The following is a 25,581-nucleotide window of genomic DNA, read 5'->3' on the forward strand; positions in this document are numbered from 1 at the left end:
TGTGGGTAGGAGGGAGTATTTTCATCTCCCTCACTTGTTAATTTGCCGAGCTATGTTTTGCTCACCAAGATTAGTAGAAACGCATTTTTATCTTTTATTCTTCAGCATATTAGTGGTGGTAAACCTCTGAGGTGATAAGTTTCCCCACACAAGATTATTAAGGAGAAAGTAAGAACACTTCGTAAAGGTTCAGTCGGCAGAAAATTAAGATGAAACAGGAAGTAAAACATCAGCGCTTTCATTTTGCTGCTACTTCCTGCCAGGCAGAAATTCTTTAGTTTGAGTCGATGGAATTTGGTCTACGCAAAAAGAATCCAGTTGCTAAACTTCAAGAAAAAAATAATGCATTTCACTGAAACTGTAATTTCATTCCTGTTAAGGCTCTTTGCAAACAGGTAAAATAAAAATTAAAAAATAATAAAAGTCCAATTTCTGTTAATATGCATAGAAAATAAATGATAAAACACAAAATTTTATTAAAATAATCTGAGGTAGCTGTAAAGTGCAATTGTGCCGAATTAGCTTTTATCGAGGGTTGTTTTACTTATACGGTTATTTTTAGTTAACAAGTTATTTTTTATGTTAATTTTCTGCTGTACTTTATCTTTCTTAAGTTAAGCTCTACCTGAATGCATGTAGTGAACGCGTTTGTAGATTAGATAGTTACTGTCAACATTCGATATAAATGTTAAGCAGAAGACAAAGAGACACCTCAGTTAGTTAACCAATGGATTATTGAGCGAAGTTTGCGTATGCTAGAGTACAAGATTATAATTCCAAGTTCTATGTTAGAGCGCAGGATTATAATTTCCAAAACTAGAACCTTATTGATAGGTGAAAGTTTTATTGCATATTTTATTGCTTTAAATACTTGATTTCCAGAAGACTCAGAAATAATGTTGGATAGTACGAGTATTTGTTATGCTATAAAATGCACATTTAATAAACTTTCTAGTTATGTTATTGAAGCCTTTTGTATTATCAGAGACAATAAATTCGTCACAAAAAGGACTATTGAAGAGGTAATATTAGGTAGCTAACTAGAACAATTAGCAAGTTAATTAACTTAGACCAGTATTTTCACCATTCTTGGGTTAGTATTGCAGCTATCAAGCATGGGTTTATATTTGTAATCACGCTACTGATATATCTGGTAGTTAATGGACGCAGTACACCAATCTTAGATTATTATTTCAGCAATCTCCTGTAGTATTGCAGCTATCAAGCAAGGGTTGATATTTGTAATCACGCTACTGATATGTCTGGTAGTTAATGGATGCAGTACACCATTCTTAGATTATTATTTCCAAGATGAAGTGATGTTTGTAACTACACCGGTGAAATGTCTGATAGATAATCGACGTAGTTCACGATTCTTGTGTTATTATTGCAGCAATACAAAATGAGTTGATATTTGTAGCCACACCGGTGATATATCTTATCGGTTCCTTATCGCGCAAGCTGACTCTGACTCGTAAAAATCGGCAAATCAAGCCTAATGGCAGTAATAGCTTAAAGCCACAGAAGCCTAATCGCTAAGAAATCAGAAATAGCAACGTGGCCCTCAGGCAGGCAGAACACGCTCTGATTTCACCTTCTGAACTTTCCCTTAAATAGTAACTTATTTCTATCTCATTTAAATGCACGCGTGCTAGACCATTTAAAATCTGACAAAAAGTGTGAGTTGAAAGCAAGATCGACAGGAAAGCTACTTCAACATAAAATAACTGTTAAGTAAATAAAATAAATGCGCACACACCATTAAAACATCATTGTAACTGTGCTTTGCTTTGTGTTGAAATTCTCAGTAATGTTTCAAAAATTATTTATTGTTGAATTTTTCACACAGAATGTTGTAGAATTATATATCTCATCGAAACATATAAAATGTAATGTCATTTTAGCAAAACATTACAAGAGTAATTAACAAACATCTGCTAAGATTCTCTTACAGTTATTTTATTTTCCTGTCGTATAACATTTTGCTGTATCTTTTACTTGATCAAAAATATATTTTGTAAATTTGAAGAATACGATACCTTCCATTGAAAAGAAAACAGAATATCTGGAATGAGAAGAAGAAATATCCTGAAGATGCACGTTTACGAAACACTCGTTAGCTAAACATTGGTAAACTCAATATAAAAAAAAATTGCTCATTGTGGAGAATGTAAAAAAAGTGAACCAAATAACAAAATTTTCAGATGAACATCATATATCGGATCCAGCACAATAACTTCTGAAGAATAAATAATAAAAATAAGATATCCATCAAACATGAATGTGAATAAATTGTTATATCGTGTAACCTCAGTCCTTTAGGTAAATTTAAGCATATATTTGTTTCCACATGATTTCACCATAGATATGATTATGCAACACAGGACTGGGCGTTGCCAGATATAGTTTCTGCCCGAGGTTTGAGCGCTGAAGGACGGAGAGCTGCCTAATTTTCGCTATGCTGACGCATTACAATACACATTAACAACGTGCCGACAGCTGCATATCATCCTTAATACAATGCAACATATAAAATGCAAATCACTTATATGAAAATATATGTAGTATATACATGTGATTAAAATAAATTATTACTGATCATGTGGGACAAGCAATTCCGATTCATAACAATGCATCCACAGTCGTGCAACATATTTAACGGGATTATACAGTAGATTTACAGTTACTCAGACTGTCTAGGACTACAGCCCATACGAATAATCGTAAAATACAGATACAAGAGTTGTTTTCCTAATGAGTTGTTTCGTAAAATACAGATACATGATTTTGTTTATCATAGTATACCTTAGAAAATAAACATTCACAAAAGTAAATTTCTTTGATACAAATAAAACGTATGAAACAGCTTTCAGGTGCTAAATATACAAGTGTACATTTACAAAAGGGGACTGGGGACAAGAAATAGTTGACCGATGCATTTTGCAGAAAGGGTATGAAACAGACGTAACCAATTCACTCCAAAGCGATGCTATGTTTTAGCGTCATATAATAGTGGATTTTACCATTGTCCTATATATAGGACGCTCTAAAAAGGATTGCAAAATTAGAATCTCATATATATTTTTCTTTCGGATTTTTTGTCATTCACATTAATGGAGACCTATTTTATTTAAAATAAATCCACACTTTTTTATTTTACCTTTTTTTACCCTCTATTTATGCGTTCAAAAATAAAGTGCAAAAAATCAAAATTAGTCCTTTTTGTTTGTTTTTAAAAAACAGATTTGTAAAAATACAAATTTAAAAGAAAATAGCTAATATAACAAGCAACTTTATAGCAATAATACAGTGTGAAAGAAATAGTTTAAACATTATTACTTTTTTTGTACAGCCATCAAATATGTACTGTCCTGTATATAGGGCAACGGTAAAATATCGGTTAACTGAAAGGTCGTAAGCATCTGATGTTTCTTCAGGAGGTTTTGCTGTCCCTGCATATAATCGTCGCCGAATGTGTTTTCAACATGATGGCGTGCCATTACACTGCGCCACATCCGTATATTTCTATTTAGACCGGGTTTTCGGAAACTGTTAGATTGACCGTGGCAGTCAGTCGTATGCCACCAGATCACCTGATTTGTCTCCTCTGGATTATTTTCTATGGGGTGCTATGAAATCATAATTTATGGTATTCCAATAACTTATCAAATGGATCTAGCTGCACTAATTAGCATCGCTTCAGCTACGATCTGCGAAATGTCAAGTCTTCGAAAATGCTCTCTAATCCATGTCGCGTAGGTGTCTTTGCATGCATCATTACCAGTGCTCGTAATTTCGAATACACTTTATTATGTAATAAAATTTTTACATCAGTTTCTGTTGTTGTCCTTCTTGTGTCTTTATCTCTATTTATCACGTCCGTGTAGTATTTCCACCCATGCTTTCCTAAGTATTTATGGTTCCTAATGATGTACTTTACATCTCCTCAAAATCTGTACACGAAGGTTTGAGACATCCTGTTATATAATAAAGCCTGCTCTTAAATTTAATTATATTTTCTCATGAAAGTTTTTCGTCCTTTCGCTCTAAACAAACCATATTAAAATGTAAAAAAAAAATATAAAAATCAAAATTCTAACTTTAAATTACAATAGGCTGCTGGCCATCCTCTTTAATTTATATGTTTTCCCTTCTGTCCAAAAAATATTAACTTCTTATAATATATCACTCTAAGCGGTGTCTAACTAAATTGTAAACAGTGAATCTAACATGTCAAGAGGCGGTGAAACTAAATCATGTCAAATGACGGTAAAACTAAATCATGTCAAGAGGCGGTGAAACTAAATCATGTCAAATGACGGTAAAACTAAATCATGTGATATGATTGCTGCATAATGCTCAGCAAGCAGATGCTTACGTAACTCTTCAGCTAATAATTATTTAAGTTTTATGAACCTAAACTTAACAATCCTGAACTGAAAAATAAATCATTTTGAACACAACTTTCATCTTAGACATTAGTCGATTTCAACATTAGTCATAAATTGTCCCCAGTTGTTGTGTTAGACATTTTTATAGAAGCTCGCTGGGTGTCTATTTAGCCAACCCGTTATAGATTTGGATGGAAATCATCATTCGCTGAGAATTTTATTATCTCATTATGCACTCATTATTCACTCATACTACAGCCATCTTTTCATCTGTACTCAAATTACCGTCAAGCCTCCCCGAGTACCATCCAGCCGGTATAGCGGTTAGTGACGCTGTTTGCCGTAGCGATGAGCCCTTGATCAAGTCCCGGAGAAGCTATGGTTGTAACTGTCCGTCCCCTTTATTAGGAGGCAACGGTGGCCCCGTAATATGTGCTTCCACAATGAAATTGCCACCCTTTCTGGCCCCTGTAGTGGCGCAAGACTCCTGGCTATTAAATAAAGCGTCCGGCCATTAAAAAAAATTGAATAGGTAGGCATTGAAACTGTAGACATAGAGATTTTATAGACGCAAACGGCAAACAAAAATTAACAATTGAAACTACTCATCTCTTTTCTTATGAATGAGTATACTTTATATCCCTTCTATGGCATCTCTCATGACTTAAGGCAAACTGTTATTCCCATCATCTTTATTCCTTCCAGCATGCTTTCTCCGTTTTAAGTTTGGATGTTTGAATATAGAGTGCTCATATTTTATTTCTGTATACATGAAATGCTTTCTTACTATATCTTTATTTATCTGAGGGTTAATTTACATATTAAGAATAGTTTTTATGATTTGATAGATTTTTTGGAAGACCTAGCCGCGCCCACCAGCGACCGAGCGGTAAAGTCGCTGAATACTGGTAGTTCGGTCCGAGGTTCGAATCCCGCGAACGAGCTGGCTGCATGGGCATTTTCGTGGTTTTCCCCATGTGCAACGTGTATACGAGCCAGTTTTCCTTAGAAAGTCCTCCACGAAGGCATCCCTTCCCTTAGACAGATAGCCCTAGTATGCTTTGCCATAATTAAACACACCACACCACTGGAAGACCTAGCCTCTTTTAAAAACGTCTCTCGTAGAAAATTAATGGTGACTGTTTCTCCGTTTACGCAATTTCGATTTATAAATATTTTGGGTTGATCACTCTAATTTCGCAAATCATAGATATCTGAATCTAATATGCATTCAAATATTTTTCTTCAATTTTTATTCCCAACTCTTTTATTCCAACTGTTTCATATCTTCTGTAAATAATAGATACGGTAATAAGTACTGTACCTATTATTTACAGAAGGAATTCACCTATTATTTCTGTAAATAATAGGTCTGTAATAATAGGAGCTGATACATAACGGTATGTATCAGTACCAGATTGCAAGACTGTATTAAAAATGCATTAATTTATATGACCGGAAATTTTCATTTATTTTACACAAAAACACAGAAAAATTCTTACTTTGTAATTCTTATTATTTTTGGTATGAAGTATGAGAGAAATGGTTTTAATAGCACTGAGCGGATTTTTACAATTAACGCTTCTTATGTTATAAAATACAATTTAATTTCATGAAGGTGAAATTTCTTTATATCAGAATTATAATTTTAATTACGTTGAAATTTATACTTATTATATCGGAATAAATATTTTAAGTACAGTTATGTGCTGCATTATTAACATTTATAGGTTTTTAAGCTTCATTCTACAATTTAAAAAATGCAGGATTATTTGATATTGGAAAAGTGCTTTGCGAAACAATTGAAAGCATATAACTGCAAGTAGAAGAATTTGTTTATTATAATGCATCTATTGACGTATTAAGTATTTTTCATAATTTTCAACAAACATTTTTTCAAAAATTATTAAAATTTTAGGACTTTAGGCGCTAAATCGGTTTATTTACGAATTTTGCAGTTTTTCTAAAAGGTGAGAAAAATTGCGATAATTTCGTGATTTGTCGCAAAAATTATGAATTGCATGCCTCTTTTTTACTTCCTTGTACGGAGTAAAGGAAATACTGTTATTGCAAAAAATTCTGGGTATCATATTTAAACGAAAATGTCCATTTTGACAGCTTTCGAATCCATTTGAACGTACCGAAAGAATAAAAGACTTTTTGCTAAAAAGAATTGTAAAATGGATTCGGAAGAGATTTTTTCCCTTGAAGTCCCCCTCCCGCATGTACATACATATGTATGTATGTATTTCACATAACTCAAGAACGAATATTCGTAGAACACTGAAAATTTGTATATGGGACTGCTATAACATGTACGTGTGCACCTTCCGTTTTCGTTGCAATTGGATGCACCAATCATATTTAACTATACACATGTATATGTATGCATGTATATATGTATATATATATATATATATTCTTTCCCTTGTATTGATTTTTGGTCTTAGCAAGACCCTTGCAAAAAATTTATTTGTTTTATTACAATTTTAAATTTTAAATTTAATTTTTGGTACTTTCACAAAGTTTAAACTCTATAAGCTAGTAGGTCCTCCCATAAAATCTTGTATATTTTGACTAATAGCAAATCGCTATTTATTTTATTTTGTACATTGGCATTACCAGTCCATTATCAATAATTATTACACCTTAATGTGTTTCTTCAAGTGGACGCTTCGGGAAATTGGAACAGAGAATTGAGACTAAAGTTTATGGCTAAGTTTTTTTTCAATTAATTTATAAAAAGTGTTTCGTATCCAGTTTCAATTGTCTGTTTCGGCGAAACGCGATATGGAGTTAGCTGGATTCGAAAATGATTAAAAATAATTTCTCCTGAAGAGCCTTAATGAGATTCGAATTGGGCACCAATCATATTTAACTATACTACCATTTACCGCTTCTTTATTTTTGTATTTTTGCTTAGTCATCTGTCGCACTTTAATTCTAATGTTTAAAATATGCTTTACTTTGATCAGCATATTGCTTACAATTAGTATTGAATTTTATTTGTAAATATTCAAGTGTTTATATTGTTTATTTAATCTTTATTACACATTGCATTGCACTTTATTTTACTTATGTTAATATTTTCACGGAACCACAGTATCTAAGCAACTTTTTAGCATACGAACTAGGAATTTTCTTTTAACCTTTTTCTAAATTTTGCAGCTCAGTGCGCAAAGTTTTTAACCACATAAGTCTTTTATCGTTTGTTCTCTGGTCTTTAATTATATATATATATTCCTACGCTGTTACCTGGATCGGTGAGCTTAGTTTTTTTAATAATATATATTGGTAAATTGTGCATTTTATGCTTTAAAAGTAATTTAATTCTGCGTTTTTCTTTTCCGTTGAAGATTTTTATAACTTTTGCTAATCTGGGCGTAATATTTCTGGAGTTATCAACAATTTAAAGGTATAAGTGGCGAGTTAAGCCTAATGAACCGCCATTTGTTTACATTTGAAACTGGGTGGAATAATAAATTAAGTTGGTTTCTGCACTTTCAATGTCTTTTCGCTGAGTAGGACCAAAAGTAAACTTTCAGCTTTGTGCACCTAAAAATCCATTTTCTTGCCCGCTGGGCGAATTGTTTGTTTTTGTCTAGAAACTCTAATTTTAATTGTGATTTTTTTAACTGTGTATGTTTTATGTTTTTCGGTATTTTATAAATTTCAATGAAGATGTTTTGAATTTTTATGTATTTTTGTTAGGCCGCAAATTGCGAGCTGAATAAATGGAATGAGAAACTTATCTCTAATAAAATTCCAGGAAATAAGTTTAAATGAAATGCGAAGAAATATGTGTATAACGTAATAGGCCATACAAGAATGTCATGTGGTGTCCACATCAGAACGTTATTGCGATATCATTAACATATGGTAAAATAATAAAATTACAATTCTGGAAAAAATAACTTAAATGTAAAATATTTTTGATTCGCTCTTGTGTTTTAAAATGTTTTTGACCTTTCATTGAAGCAAATTTTTAATTTTTTATTTCTGAAATTTAGTAGGAAATAAAAGTTATAATGTACTCTTTTGGCTTATTTTTGAATTAGCCAAAAATGATGTTAAAATTAATTTCATCTATCGAATTTTCTGTCTTCTATTGACCATTTTTCCATTTTACTGTTTGTTTCAAAACATTAAGATGGGTGTCAGTTTTTTAGTTGGTGATAATTGTTTTACCCTTTCTGAATTTTAAATAGCACATTTCACGGATTTGCAGGTATCTGATATAATTCTCTTTGGGATTATTAGGGCTATGTAACAGTACTTCTGCATATGTGAAACAGCAATTATTTTGTTTCTGGACTTAAATTAAAGAACTAAGTAATTTTTTTTTTTTTTTTTTTTTTTTTTTTTTTCATGTGTTGCAGAATATGTTGTGTTTCCAAGACATCAGAGTCTGGGATCTGTTAAGAACTCTGACAAAGAAACCGAATCTGTAGAGGAAGAGCAAAGCAAAATTCCAGTAACAGGTGAAATTTGTATTTTTTTAAATCTAAAAAAAAGTATGTAAAATTTTAAAATTTGTTTTATATTATTACCAAATAAAAACGATTGATAAGAACTAAACACTTTTTATAGATTAAATTTAACTGCAAGGTGTTAGAGAAGAAATATGCTATATATAAAGTACAGAAAGAAACAGAATAAGAGGCTAAAACTAAAAACAAATTTTGTAACTAACCGGGCTGCGCTATAGCTGCAGGATTGAAGTAAAATTGACTTCAAGAATCTAAAGTTAAAAGTAATCCAATTTACTTTTAACTTTAGATTCTTAAAGTCTATCTATCTATCTATCGATCTATATATATATATATATATATATATATATATATATACATGTCATAATTTCCAAGGACATTCGCGATAGGAGAGTGGCATGGCGAGAAGAAGGAGTTGATACCAAACCTAACTTTAGCCAATTAAATTCTTTACTTGTAGATTTGCAGGCACGCTAGAATAATTCCTTGTAACGTGCTCTTTAATCATAGCAATTACGATAATTTCTCATACGCACAGGTAAAACGATCCGATGTCATTTGGAAAGTATAAGCGGCGAAGAGTTGTTTACGTGGCAGAAGTCAGGAAGAAAAAAGGAAGCGTCGTGCTCGTGACTCAGTATTTATACTTCGTTAGATGCAAAAAGTATTCTAAGCTATGATTGGTCAATATTTGCTTTAGTTACCTTTTTCTACCAGTGTTGTGTAATTTGGAATGATCTCGAATTTGGGAGAACAGATGAATTTAAGGGGGAGAGCACCAAATTTAGTATATTAATTTTGAGGTCGCCCATTATTTTTTAAAACGGCTATCGTATTTTGTTATATCTTACATATGTGTAAGGTAAAATAATGTAAATTACAATTCTAGTTTTAATTTGCAGTAGTCCCTTAACTTTCTTATTTAACTAGTTTATTTTCACTCTTTGCCCTAAAAATAATACCTGATTGTAATAAATCCCTTTCAACTGCATCATTTCAAAATTATTCTCGCATAGCGCTAATGATGCAGGCATTTACATAATTCTTCAGGCAATGATGATTTCAAACTTTTGAACATAAACTTAATATTAAACAATGGTGACAAATCTGAACTGAAAAATATCATTCTTAGATATGTTGCATTCTTAGATTCGGTCTTAGATACGTTGCGTTCTTTCGCTTGCTTCCATTTTGGTAGCTTGCTTGCTCTCCGCTGTGGCACTATTTTTATTACATCAAAAACAATTGCTAAATATAGCGTGAAGGTAATTTGTTTTTGCATTGATATTTCTCTATTTGTTTAACTTAAGCAGCCTGAATTAAATTTAAAAAAAAAAGTTATCTCCCAGCACAATTGAGGCCATCTTAAATATTTTCTTCTGAGACTTCAACATGGTATTATTCGCCAAAAAACAGACGCCATAATTCTACTATAATAAAAGTCCAATCAGAAGTACTCTTTGGTTTGGAATTTATATTTTCCAAGTTCGCCTACATTTTTCCCCACAAATATAACTACAACTTCGCTAGCGAAACTACGGTTACCAATAAGACATTTGTTGAAGCTTTGTAGCCAGAAATTGATGCTATTACTAGTGCACTCCTACTCAACAACAAAAAAGGTTTTTCCACATTTTCAGTCGCCATTTTGCATAAAACATTTAAGCAAGAAATGGCCTTCTTTTTGCGCTTTTCTGCACTTTTCAATTTTTAAATAATTTCTTTCAGAAGAATGAAATTCACAGTAAGTAAATTTTGATAATATTTATTTCCTAATTTTGTATTTAGTTGTAACAAATAATGTGATTTTTTATTCAGATTTTTCACTTGTATTCCACTGATTCCTTATGTTTAGATTTTATTTGACTTCATTTTTTTAATTGTGTAATGTAAACACTTTAAAATTTGGAGGACTGATTTGACGTAGGGATACGTTCTATGCTATTTGAGTAGTAATTAATTATTAGATATACATAAAAAAGAATTAAGTGCTCTCAAACGGTTTAGAAAGACAGAAACGTAAAATTAGTATTCCCTAATTATCAAAAGATCTAACAAAAAAAAAAAAAAAAAAAAAAAAAAAAGGCTTACCCGCTGAAGAAGTCCTTTTTCTTTCAATAATCAACAATTAATTAATTTTTATTTATATATTTTTATTTTATTTTATTTGAACTTAATTTTCAGTAAAAATATTTTGCTTTAATTAAATTTGAAGTAGTTTTTTCACGCACCTTTATTTCCATAAATAATCTCGAATTAAATATCTACAAGTTTATTATACTTATGTATGCATATATATGTGTGTGTGTGTGTTGAAGATAAGTATTTTATGAAATATGAAGTTAGGATAGAATTATTATATATTGTTCTCTTATTTCTGTATTTACATATGTTAAGAAAAATAATTTTGTAAATTGTTTTTGAATTAATTGGTAAATGCTATTGAGCTATTTGTATATTTAATTTTTAAACATAATTTCGTTCAAATGTAATCTCTTTGGCATAAATCCAGTTTATTAAGATTTTAATGAAATATCTAAGTCAGGTTACACATGCGAAAGAAAGTTGTTTACTATTCATAAACTGAACTTAGATCTAGACCGCGGAACTATTTCTGTATTTGGAAACAGCGGCAGAGCTAATTTTAATCGTCACCTAATGATTTTTAATATACGCTTTTTTTAAAAATAATTATCTGTGACTGATCTTTTCTTAAAAAACTTGAAGTTATTGACGAGGTGAAAAAGAAATGCTCAGCAATAAAGCTGCATTAGAAATACCTTGACAACTTCAAAAATAGTTAAAAAGTGTTTAAGTGGCATTCTGATGTAAATTTTTCATATGTATGTAGGCCTTAATTAAATATTTCTTTATTAAAGAAACCTCAAATTACACATTAATTAATATTTCAGAGCAAAATTAATCGTTTCAAACGTATTATTAAAATTTATTTTTAATTAATGTGTTAAAATTACAAAGATTATACTACTTTATTCAGAAAAGAGGCATAATATTTTTAAGTAAATTTAAAGCAAAACCCTTTTAAAAACTTATTTAGAGGTAAGTTAAAAAAATTATCTTTAGTGAACTAAAGTTGCACTTTCACACCATGCAGAAAGTTCACAAAGAACTTTCTGCATTATTTTTATTGCGTAATAAAATAATAGTAAATAGTAAAATAATAAATGATAAATAAATAATAATAAAATATTATATCAAACAAAGAACTTTCTGCATTATTTTTAGTGCATAATTCTGTGATTTTTCTGGATGACGGAAATGTATGTTACTGTTTTATACTCAGTGTTGTGTAGATCGCGCTCTTCATTTTTACGGCAGTGATCTCGTTTTTTAAGATATGGTTAGAGAGCTCACGGATGATGAGCTAACCGAGTATTTCGACACAGATGCTCAGTCAGGATCAAGAAAATACCCGAGAAAGCTTAAATTATAGAGCTTCGTTAAAACGTGTGAAAGCGGCAGAAAACGCGATGTAGCGAGAGATTGAAAACAGATAATCAGACACAAGAAATGATGTGTGAATATGTAATAATCGCTAAGTGTAGCTACTATGCTTCTATACTAGAAATACTTCTACTGCGCTACTATACTAGAAAACATCGATAATCTCCTAAATGTTAGCCTTGATAATACTTAAAAATAAAGAGATAATGAGGCATATCTCAAAAAGAAACACAGTTTAATTAAATGAAAACCTTCATGTAAAATATACAAACATTTTACGCACAGCGAAGCTACAAAGCAGAAAATTATAATGTCTTCCAAATGTTAACCTTGGAGAGATAATGTGCCAGATCTCAACACAGTTTAATTAAATGAAAACTTTCATGAAATATATAAGGATAATTTTAATAGTCTGTTACTTTAAAATTGGAATTTCAAGATTACTTTTCGCCACCCGATTCGACTCGTAAGCAAATAGCTGCGAATAAACAGGAGAGCAGCTTAACTTTCCCCTCACTTGATTTTTATTAACTGCGTTTCGCTTCATGAAAATCATATGAATGAAGACTGACTTGAACTATAGTTTCAACTGATGTGGAGAAAATAAATTCTTTACGGTGATGACCCAATATACGAGCACAAATGGGGCTTGGGCAGAAAATAACCTTGAAATGCCTATTAAAACGTAGCAGATTGCAAGTACTACCAGATATAACGAAACTACAAGGCGATATAAACTGAGAAATGTTTAAACGTAACAATTCGTCTTACGACAACAGTCCTTGAATTGAATGTGGGTGGAAGTGATGTCATTCGTATCAGTATTTACAATAAGCCAAATGTGAATTTCGCAGTTTTTAAACCGTTTTAGAAGAAATGAAGCAGATAAACTAAAGCAATGACGCCCTTCGCAACAAATAAATTAAAAACATTGATGTGTACACCACATGATTTCCTCGTATGGAATATTAAATTATACACAATTTTCCTGCATTTCATTTAAGCATATTGAATTAACAGTTGCTGAGCATTATAATTAGGTCATCTGAAGTATTCCCACATGTTATATTCAAATACTCTAAATAAATCTAAAACGATCTATAAAGGAAATTAAACAAATAAAAAAGAAAGATCTTTTCACAGACGATTCAGCGTCGCTTACCTAATGCGCATGCGCTACTAATTAATTCGTTTCTCAAACTTACTAATCTTTTATTCGCTAATACCTCAGTCACTACTACAGCTATAGTCACCAAATTTTCTAAAATTCTTTCTGGGTCCTGGAAAAGGTGACGTCCACGTTTATCCAAAAAAGTAGCTAAAATCAGAGATATTAATTAAAGCTCGGAAACACGATAATTTTCTCCCTCATTTTTTGAGTCGCAACAGGCTCGCAAGCTGGAGATGAAAATCTGCTTTATTTCGAAAGTTGTTTCCACTGCTTACTTTCAAATCCTAGAGTTTGTTAATAAAAATTTCTAATTTCACGATGAAATAAAAATAGCATTGCCAAACATTAAATACATTACTCCCGACTCCAAAAATTCTTGGGATGCCATTTCGACTATTTTTTATCAAAACTGCATACTTCTCAATCATGATCTATGTATCGAGAATTGGTTTATAGAGTATTCACAATAATGAGGGAGTAGTTGTAGTATGATACGTTGAAAAGAGCTAAGTTGAAAGGAACATTATGAAGCCATTCGAAATATTATTTTAGCTCAAATGTTTTCAACGTATTTTAAAGCGAATTTTTATGATTTTCTTAATAGTATGCATATCGCCGAGGGAAAATTATGCGACTAATCTAATTTTTGAAGGACGCAGTTACAGTATAACAAATGAAAAGAAGCTATTAAAAAAAAAACACAGATAGCTAACACAATATATTTTCTTAAAGAAACCTACTTTCCAGTAACAATTCATATAAGTATTAGCGTTAAAATATCTAGCAAGATAACTTCATTTCTACTTCCCTGTACCTTGAAACTCGACCATTCTTATTATCGTCTGAGCTACTCCTTTGACTCCTTGTATTAGAGTGTCATAAAGTTACTTTACATAAAGATAGCATTCAGAAGAGAAACATTTGGCGTCTCCTTGTAGTTTTCAAAGGTTTGTCTTTACTAAAAAAAGAACATTGTTTTCCCAAAATGGATTATAAAATGGACTTCAAGTGATTTTTCGTAACGTCTTCTATGTAAGTATGTGTCTCTTATAAATCAAAAACGATTAGCCGTAGGACATTGAAATTTTGTATACGGGACTGCTATAACATCTTACGGCGCACTTGTTTTATTGTAACGGGTTGTACAAAAAGTGTATACATTTATAGATATGTATGTATATATATGTAGGGTAAGAAAGATGAAAGCAAACTTCTAATTTTAAATTGCTATAACTTCTTTTATTTTTTATTTAATTTAAGGACTCTTTCTGTCTAAAAATAGCGTTATAAGTCTAAACTGCGTCATTCAAATTAATCATGCCATCCTACGTAACGCTTAACAGAGATACCAATCAAATATCTTGACCAATCAAATAACTGTAAACCAAAGCTTTTTAATTTGAACTGAAACTTTTGACTTCCTCTCTTCTTCCTCTGAGTTGCTGCGACACTTTCGTTTAAGCTTTCCTTCTGGCCAGACGATTTGCAGCTATCTTTGTTCACCGAATGTGTGCTGAGCTAACAAAAATGTTAGGGCGCATAAGACGCAAGTCCGTATGTGAACCAAAACTTGCGGATCCACAATGGGTTTCCCCAATAATAAAATTATCTTGAATCTGATCATGTCTGCCTTGCCAAGTTTCTTCTCTACGCAACTATAATATTACGCCACCACCAAATTCCAAATCATTCATATCATGTCATATATATGTGACATGATATGAATGATTTCATTCTATATATATATATATATATATAACATGATTCATATCATGTATATATATATAGAGAGAGAGAGAGCCACTCACCATTTACCCGGCTTAAAAGTCCTTCTCCAGCCTTTACTTTTGCAGTTGCCGGTGGAAGACATATATTTTCAGTTACAGAGGTGTTTTAGTCATCCACACGGGAAAATGGTTCGTGACTCTGCTTGCGGTATAGAAGAGCCCGGGTACATTATTCATGGAGGAAACGACGGTCCACTTATTAGGTGCCCCCAAAATAAAGAGATCATCGCTCCAGGCCTTAGTAGTAGCCAACACTATAAACGGCTGAAACCCGCCATTGGGAAGGGAAAATGGTTTAAATGCCAAAAGTATTCACGTTTTGGTAATTTTAAATTTAAAAAAAATGAATAATTTTTTACAAGTGGCGAAACCTATCATTTAATGCGGTCTCCTGGTTCCTATACTTATATTTGGGAAAGTTTCATACTCCACTTAAGACAAAAATTAACCAGGATATTTAATTTTAAATTTTGCAATGTTTGATGCCATTTTCAACTTGCCTTCAGGAATCTGTTAATTAAATTAGAGTGTGTAGGATTTATTAGGCTCTGCCTGAAAGTCATGTGGTCTACACATCTTTTGAAAAAGATGAATGCCCTTGTCTTTCAAAACTAGGTACTAGTTAATTTAGAAGTCAAACAACAAAAATCAGCGTTATATTTTCAAATTTTCACAGGACTAGTTTCGATAGTTTTACCGAACCATTAATCCTCAGCTGCAATCATTTACGCTTTTGTAGCTGAGGATGATGGTTAGGTAAACCATCGAAACTAGTCCTGTGAAAATTTGAAAATATAACGCTGATTTTTGTTGTGTGACTTCTAAATTAATATTTGTTCAGGTACTAGCTATTCGAATTTTTGATCCCTGAAAGTGCTGCCAGTCTTGAGAATAGAAATGTTTGCGCTTTTTTTTGGTTTGTTTATTAAAATTCTTTTAATCATAACATTAATGTTTAACTCAAATTGTAGGAAGGAGAAGTCTTGTTAATGTAGACCAATAAATTTTACAGATTATTAAATTTAACATGTTTTTATTTTCTTAATCTGCCTTTTATTCTTAATTTTATAAAAATTAATACCGATGTTTAGTATTTAATTATTACAAAAATTATTAATAATTTACGAAATACTTCCCTGCAAATCTACACAAAATTAGGAGAAATTTTTTTTTTTTCTTTTTTTTTTTTTTAACTGCTTTTAAAACATAACTTCAACGTTCAAGAGATTTAATTATATTTTTTTCTTTTTAAAATTCCATTTGAAACGTCTTATTAATTCATTAATATGGTTGCATTTAAAAGCTATATTTTAATTCATTTCATTTCAACTTAATTTTTTCTTTAACTACGGATTTTAATATTCAATGTTTGCTTTCCATTTTATGTTAGTACTCAGAGCTTTCTTTCTTTTTCCTTCTTACTTTTATTCTGATATGGAAATTTAACGATTCGCGAGTTTTGAAAATTATATACTGCATTTTTATTAATCTGATAATTATTTTTTGGCATTTTGCCTTTTAATTGTGAAACAAATATTCAAAGCTGTAATTTATGTAACCATTTTTTTTTCAAATCCAATTAAAAGAGACTAAAATATGCATTTGACTTGCAAGTAACAGAGCGCCTAAAGCCGAAAGAAACTGGTAATTATTTTAATTCCCAGGCGTCAACTGAATGGCTAGCCTACTACGGTATGGAAGGTCTTGGGTTCGAATCCCGGAGAAGGCATGGATAATTTTTAATGTATAGAGACTTTTCGGTGTGAGGGGACTCTAAATATATGACGAGCCGAAAGTCCTCTCGCATGGCTTGGTGGAAGGGGAGAGAGGTGGGAGATCCTCGGACCAACACCCGGATTCAAACCTGGGGTGGAAGTAGAAGTCCAACCTCCTTGAAGCTCTGTGAAACATTCTTCCATGTAATTCATGGACAAGACAAGGAGAAATTAACGGGTGAATGAAAGGTATTTGCAGATTTTTCGATGTGCAACATAGATACGGATCAGGGTCCATTAGAAAGTTATCTACGAAAATTTACATTACCTAAGGAGGGTACTCTCTTTTAATTTAACTCAATCAAAATAATCAGTACATTAATCTAAATATTCTTTGGATTGCCTTATTTATGTAATTAATAATTTCTGCTTTTATTGACCGTAACGAATAATTTTAAAGATATTTCAGTAGTTAACATCATTTAGAAAGCATGACACTGGAGTGTAACACAAATCTAACAATTATTTACTTCATTAATACATACTGATATTTCAGTTGCAAAAATTAAGCGTTTCTAGATATTTTGCTTTCGGAATAAACCTTTGCCTTCCATGTGCTTCCTAATAAAATTGCTTTCCATCTGAACGGTACTTAAAGCTCCAGACATCATACTTCCCATTTTGATCTGCGAGTGCAGAGAGTTCGTGCCTCATAACATCCTCCCATAAATTCGTCACAAGCCACCTGAATCCTCTAAACACCCTTTCTACACATGATGTGATACCTCCAAATCAGTTTATTTACGCATTGATTGACCCGGGATATCTAGCAGGAAATTAGCTCCAATTGCACTTGCGCTGATATGGGTTGAGGTGGAGGTGTGAGCTTCTCTCGAAAGGTATGGGTAGTAGGGTTTGAGAGAGGCGACAATATACCAGGTAGGAAGTTGTCGGCGGGGAAATTTGGGTAATTACACTATTTGGTTAACTGCCCCTATCGGCTGGGTGAGAGTTTCCGTTGTTTAATAATAATACATCTCGGCATTTCGTTGCATAAATCTAAAATTACACCTTTATGATCTTCATTGTCGGTTGCATCCGTTGGAGCCCAGGATATTAAATATCTTAGTTTCAAATCTCTTTCATAAGAATATCAGTGTTATCGGATTTATGGAGTTAACAGGAATGTTATTGTTTGAAATGTTATCCTTTTAATCATATTTCCTAACTTTGCGTTTAACATATATTTCAAGACTTATGCTTATCAATACTATTGCATACGTACGGGTTCGTAATAGATTGGATGAACGGAGAACCGATAAAATTTATTTTTACCAAAGAAACGTTTCACAGATCTAGAACTTTCCACGGAAATACTCGTACAGCTCTTTACAGTATCAAGTACAATCAGAAGTCACTTCAAACTACTAAGAACGTTAAACACAACGCAATGCAAAGTGCATCTAAAGAGCAAAGTTCGCACGAAGATATCTCAATACTCTGAACTCATACTGAACTAAGCAACTCAGAAACTGAGAGCTGTAATTGATCCTAACTGTAGGATCAATTACAATTATTCAATTACAATACCTGTAGAGACATTATGATTTTTTTCGAAGCCAGAGATGTGAAAAATGAGCAAACCTTCGCCGGGAATCAAACCACGAACCTCTGGAATACCAGCCCAGCGTGCAGAACCACTACACCACGAAGGCACGCTAGGAAAGTGGGAGAAATACCTTATATATCCATTACTATTAGACAAGGACCGGACCCAAATATCACCAGATTTTGCCATGGTGATTTTGCCATGGAGAGATGGTGACTTTTTCGCCAAACGCCATCACCCGCTTGGCGATATACCGCCAATTTAACGAGATAACCATTTACTCAGTGTCTTTAGACTTACATGTTACATTCTACAAAAAGGTCTGCTACAGTGTCACATATAATTTTACTAAAATTACGTATGTGCAATATTCATAACAATATATACGTGTATGGAATGGCGACTGGAAATATAAAATCTAGTAAGGGACATCATATAGTGACATTAATATACTATTAAACTTTTTTAACCTATTTTTTAAATATCATTTATATGTTTACAAATAATGCCAAAGTGGAGAAAAAATCAAAACTATTAAATCTGAAAGAAATAGGAGGTACTTAATAGTTGAATGTTAAATATGAATCAGTACAGGATGGTATGAATGGTACTGGAAAAAGCAGAATAATTGAAATGTTTTGTACATCCCTTATTGGGAAGAAACTAATTTTGAAATCCTCTTCTGCCTCTTAAATGAAAACATTTCCTTTAATCTGGTAGTAAAAAAAAATCAAAGACACTTCAGAAGTTTTATTAAATTTGCTTATAACAGGCCTAGAAAATGCAGACGGTGCATAATAACAATAATTTTCTATTGCTATATTCAATATGTTTTTAATATCACGGGCAATGAATAAAGCGAATGATATGCTACGTGGTCAAAATCTTTAAGAAGTATAATCTTAGGTATAACGGAACATTTTATATTTTTTTTATCTTTAAGGAGTTAGATAAAAAATATATTTCTTTTCAAAATTTAATATTCTTCATTCTTATCTGCTAAGTTTGTGAAGTCCGGAATAAAATTCCCATGACAGACGCCTCTGCGAGAAGAAGTCATTCTATCAATATAAAAAATGACATTTTTAAATTAAAATTTGGGTGTAGAAGAATCAATATCACCAAAATATGTTAAATTCTTAGTAATAAATGCACTTCGAATACCAAATTTCAAATTACTTAGTGGTCCGAACAATGGCTTACGTTTACCTCCGACACAGATGCCATAGTTCTGCACCGGTGTTTTAATATGCAAAAGGACAAAAGATAAATAATTTTATACAGATCCTAACTACTTTAAAAGTTAATCTTATACCTGAAGACAACCGAACGGCTTATCTACTAACTTAACTTTATAAGGTATTTTTTCCGCCTTTTTAGCATGCCTTTGTAGTATAGTGGTTTGCACGCTTTTCGCGTATTCGAGATCCGTGGCTCGAATCCCGGCGAGGGCATTGCTCATTCCTCATTTTTCAACTTTCTTGCTTCGAAATAACCTAATGTCTCTGCAGTGGCACCCGAACTAAAAAGGGTTAAGTTGATGACGATTCTCCACCCCCAGGATTTGAAGATTGGGTCCTCAGTCGTCCCTTAAAAGGGAGAGTATATAAGTATTTCTCCCGCCTACTTATCGTGCTTTCGTAGTGTAGTGGTCAACACGCTCGACGCGTATTCGAGAGGTCCATGGTTCGAGTCCCGGTGAGGGCATTGCTCATTTTTCACCTCTCTTGCTTTATAATATCCTAATGCCTCCACAACTTCAACACAGAATAATGTTTAACATAAAATACTTTATTAATTCTTCAAGTTAGCAGCTTAACCTTTTTTCTTAGTTCGTCAGCTTAATAGCTTAATTTTTTTCTTAGCTCATCAACTTAACCATTTTATTAGTTCGTCAGATTAATAGCTTAACCTATTTCTTAGTTTGCCAGCTTAACTTCTACCTTTTCATTAGTACGGTAGCTTAAGAGTTACACAACTAATATAATAACAGAAACAGTCTCCTCAGCTTGAGAGAATAACAGAACCAAAGCTAAATTTTAATTTAAGTTGTAAAATAAGAGATATACTAGATAAAGCGCGTCTACAAGCTTTAGCCAAACCCTTAACTCTCACGAGAAATTTAGGCTAGCAAGGCTAAAGCTGTTTCAATTAATTTAAAAACTTGAATAAATAGTAGTGAAACGGTTAGTGATAGTTGGCACTAGCTGTTTACGGAACTCATGAACTCACTAGTCTCAAACTGAAATTGATTGCGTGTTGTATGCTCGATCTGAAAATAGCTCAGGGGTCAGAAAGGTTTTAACAAATTTTAAAATTTTTAATTAATAAAATAACAAATATCTAGATAAATTTTATACTTCGCTTACTAAATATTTTTTCGATACATACATAATAATAAAAATACTGCTAAAGGAAAAATTCAAACTTATGTTTAGTTTTTATCTGAAATCCAAAGTTGGTACCTGGAAGACATTTTTTTATTTACACTTTGTAATACAGATACGTATTAAAACTAAATATTAAACAACGAACTACAACTACTGAAGTTCATTTAAAATTAATCTAACATATTTAATTAATTGCTTAGCAGCTTACTTTCATTTAAATTAAAAGAAATTATTAAAACTTTTCAGTGATTTTCCAAATGGGACAAGACGTAAGACTTAATCTTGGAAACTTAGTCTCTTTCTTATTACTTATTGCTTTTCATTAAATTTTACGTAACATAAATAAAAATACGTATGTTTTTATGTAAAATAATTATAAACTTCTTTTATTTCTTACTACAGCTTGACAACTGACAACTGAAGTATTTCTCCCGCCTACTTATCGTGCTTTCGTAGTGTAGTGGTCAACACGCTCGACGCGTATTCGAGAGGTCCATGGTTCGAGTCCCGGTGAGGGCATTGCTCATTTTTCACCTCTCTTGCTTTATAATATCCCAATGCCTCCACAACTTCAACACAGAATAATGTTTAACATAAAATACTTTATTAATTCTTCAAGTTAGCAGCTATAATTAATTCTTCAAGTTAGCAGCTATAATGCTTCGATCTCGATAAAGTATGTAACGCTGGAGAGAAATTATTAGAAATTATCTTCATTACGGATTGTAGATGTCCATAAAAAATTCGGGAGTTTTTTTCGTATTTTCTTATAATTTGGAATAAAAGCAGCTCAGATATAATTGCATTTCCTAACAAAAAAGATTATTCTTAGAATGTTCGCTGAAAACATCGCGGCAGAAACATCATGGACGAAAACACGGCGGCAGAGACATCATGGACGAAAACATCGCGGAGAAAGCAACGCATGAAACCTTCGTTGTACAAAACATCGTGGGAGAAAAAAGCAAAGAGAAAACATAGCATTTCTAAAACATCGCGGGACAAAATATCGTAGCAGAAAACAAAGCGCTTCAAAATTCAAAAAAACATCGCCGTCGGAAATATCGTAGTAAAAATGTATATCACTTATATTAATCTTCATATGACGATAACATCGCAGACAGGTTTTTCAAGGATTTAAAAGCTGTAAATGCATATTTGCATAATGAATTGTGATCTTTCTTTTTCTAACCTTTTTTAGAATATATTTTTCATGAAAAATTAGCAGTAAAACTTCACAAAAAATGGTATATTTTATTAATCACATTTATTAGTTAACTATGCAAGTTTAAAATTAAGTGCTATAAGTTGCATTAATTTTTAACTCTTTTTCAATTTTGCTGATGGGTTTATTTTTTCTTGGTCATACTTTTGTAATAACATGAGCTTGATGTAAATACATGTTATATTGATAAATTCATCCAATGTAAAACTTATCGAAGATCGCAGTTTATAAAAACATCTTTTGTTAAATTATATCTTTCGACGAACAGTATCATAAACATAGACGTAATTCTTCATTATCATGTTTCATGCGAACGCGTTTAGAGTGCATTTTCCTAGAATTCTTTTATGTATACCTCGGAGCATTTTCTTTTATTTATGGCCTTTTACTTTCCAGTTTCATGAAGAATATGACACCAAAACCAAATTAGAATTATTCAAAACTCCGACAAAACATTAATCAGAGTGACAAAAAGATGTGGTCAAATTGCTGAAATTTTCAGATCACAACTGTCGTAATACTTCGGTATTCAAACTTCGGTTTAAGTCAGAAAAAGATAGCAGAAAATGGTCTTCTCCGCACTCCAAAGTATTAGAAGTTATCTAATAACCATATTAACACTATGCTTACTCACATATTTCTGTCCTGGTTCAAGCCCCCCCCGGGGGTTGACTCAGGCGAACGCCTGGGAAGTACTGGCTAGGATCTGTACCTAGGCAGTCTCAACCCATGGAGGTAGGAAAGGGAGGAGGGGCCATTCCGCGCTAGAAGTGAAGCAATGCTTTGAAGCTTGGGTCACCAGACGGGGTGTTCTTTGTTTACATTCAGAAGCTTGCTTGACAAGATTTTGATAGTATTTCGACACACGACAGTTCCATAGAAATCGAAAAAGGGACACTCTCGCACGAAAGAAACATTCATAGTGTAATGGATAATAGCAATTTGTATAGTTTACTGACATTTACGCAAAAATCACATCTTGGTTATTTTTCGATAACTAACAACAGCGATTTTGATTATGAATTTGTTTTATAAAATTCTAAGCTGTTGCACTACAAAAATATAGATTTTAAGAAAATTGCTAAAAGAGATCTGCAAAAATTTATTTTCTAGATTTGAAAAGTTTGAAACTTGATGGCTAAATGTAAATATAAAATTATGTATGTTAAAATATTGTAATTAGGCTCATAGGTCAGATTAAGTTTTTATTAAATAGAGTAACGCATGCAAGGGCTATCTGCCTAAAGAGAGAGATGCCATTGTGGAGGAATTTTGAAGAAAAACTGACCTTTGAGTAGGTATTAAAAATAATACTTATAATTTTCATTCAAATTATATTCATATATATTTTTTTATGTAAAACTTTCGGGTGTATGCTAAATTAATGTAAATTACTTTACACGAAAAATATAGTGAATGGACAGAAATTAAAGATTTGCACATGCCGGAAATGATAAATAGGAAATATGTATGGGTATTTATGCATGTGCTTGCAAAAAGCATGTATCTGCCTTTGACAAAATACTTAAATATTCATTAAATTATTTATAAATGTATTTGAAATGAAGAATTTATTCACTTATAAACAGATGTGAAAGTACTGTGAAGAAATCTAATGATTAAATGTATCTAATTTATAATGATTATAAATGTTATCTAAATATATAATAACCTTAATATTGAATTGTAAACATAAATTGAAATCCTGTTGACAAATACGTTATAAAACTATTTAACCCTTTGCGACACGCATATTTAAAATATATTTTAATCTTTAAAAAAATGCCTTAGAATAAGTCAGATGGACTTACTTAAGTGCCTTTAAAGCTTGAAAAAAATTCTGCACTTTTATTTTTTACGGGATAAGGTGGGATACCGTTTGTCCCACCATGCAACTAGCACATGTCTTATAGCATATTGGTGTATAGCAGGAAAAAAAAATCATATGTGGAATGAATAAACAAAATAAAGCCTGCATTCTAAAATATTCATAATAAACACACTAAAATGCATTTTGTACTTATTGCATATATGCATGACTTGTAAAATTTTGCATATTCACATTTTGCATATATATATATATATTTAATATTTTTAAATTTTAGGAACAAAGGAAAATATTTTCTTGAATATTATTTTAAGATTAAAGTTTGATACTCGTACATATGATACTAAATAAAATATTAAAATTGGCACTTGATTCAAAGACATTTATATATGATTAAAATTAAAAAAAAGTCATTTTTCATGAAAATTTGAAAAACATGTTGTTTCATTCTTTTGTAAGCATAGAGGCACTTCCCATGTTTCACACATCCAAAATGTTCGTCGTTCTTCTTTCAATGTGCTGCAATATGCACATCTTCTTCTGCTCATTCTCTTTGGCATGTGACTTACATGTTTTAGTCTCTTTTCTGGTTGTACGAACAGGTTTTTAGTTTTTATTTGAACTGGGGATTTCAGTTTTCTTTTCAGCTCTTTCTTGCCTGCAAGTGCCATTAGACTTTCTATAACTGAGAGAATAAAATCTTTCATTGTTTTTACGTCATAATCGGGTTCGCGAACAAATTTAAATAGAATAAATGCGTTTACTATACTTGCATCTAAAAAGTAAAAAAAAAAAAAAATCATGTGCCACCATTTCTTGCTTTTGCGGTCTATTTCATATAGTCCTTTCAGTTGATCAATCAGTCGACATATCCCATATTCTTATTGTATGAAATAGTGCTGTTTGGGCACAATCCTTTTTTTTTTGTCTTTCCATCTCGTTCTTTTCTATTAATTTCTTTCATTTCAGTTGCCTTTTCCAAGCAAGACAGGATAGAAACAGATCTTTTATCCTTTCATTTTATGCAATAAATTGAATCATCGCTAACTGAAAAGTCTATATATTCTCTTGACATAAATTTGTCTTTTAAATTTTTGCGTAGATACTTCCCATTCATATTTACAGTGCCACATGCATAGATGGCAGCCACATGCATAGATGGCAGCCACATGCTTAGATGGGTCTGTGTTAAAAAGCGAAACAAATTATAACTACTTCCCTTTCTTCTTCAGCAATAACTTCAACCTCAGTTATTCTCTCCTGGATTTCAGTTTCACCTGAATCAGAACTGACATCTGAAGCAATCGCATCTGAAGAAGTCGCATCGGATGGCAATTCAGCAAAAAGATCCAAAGCTTCCTGAGTTGTTAACTTTTTTCTAGACATTTTAGCACATCAGAGCATACAACGGATGTAAAAGCGCGCGCAATCACGAAAAAAGTAGATGCAAAAAAGAAAAGAAAAAATAATCGTGAGTGCTGCCATCTATTGAGCGGAAATTCAAGTGTGT

General features: G+C 31.9%; 1 protein-coding gene across 2 annotated transcripts in view; it reads left to right on the forward strand.

Annotated features, from left to right (window-relative positions):
* LOC118181399 (lachesin-like) overlaps positions 1-25,581 on the forward strand; it is a 1,014,793-nt gene that overhangs the window by 923,433 nt on the left and 65,779 nt on the right. For both annotated transcript variants that reach the window (XM_085811099.1, XM_085811100.1), the window contains exon 10: positions 8,771-8,872. In XM_085811099.1, coding sequence (XP_085667225.1) covers positions 8,771-8,872 — 102 coding nt within the window. The remainder of the gene's footprint in view (positions 1-8,770; positions 8,873-25,581) is intronic.

This window comes from Stegodyphus dumicola, chromosome 2, assembly GCF_044657685.1.
Source record: "Stegodyphus dumicola isolate Sdum_Otavi_A_Nest chromosome 2, ASM4465768v1".
In the NCBI taxonomy this organism is placed as follows: Eukaryota; Metazoa; Arthropoda; class Arachnida; order Araneae; family Eresidae; genus Stegodyphus; species Stegodyphus dumicola.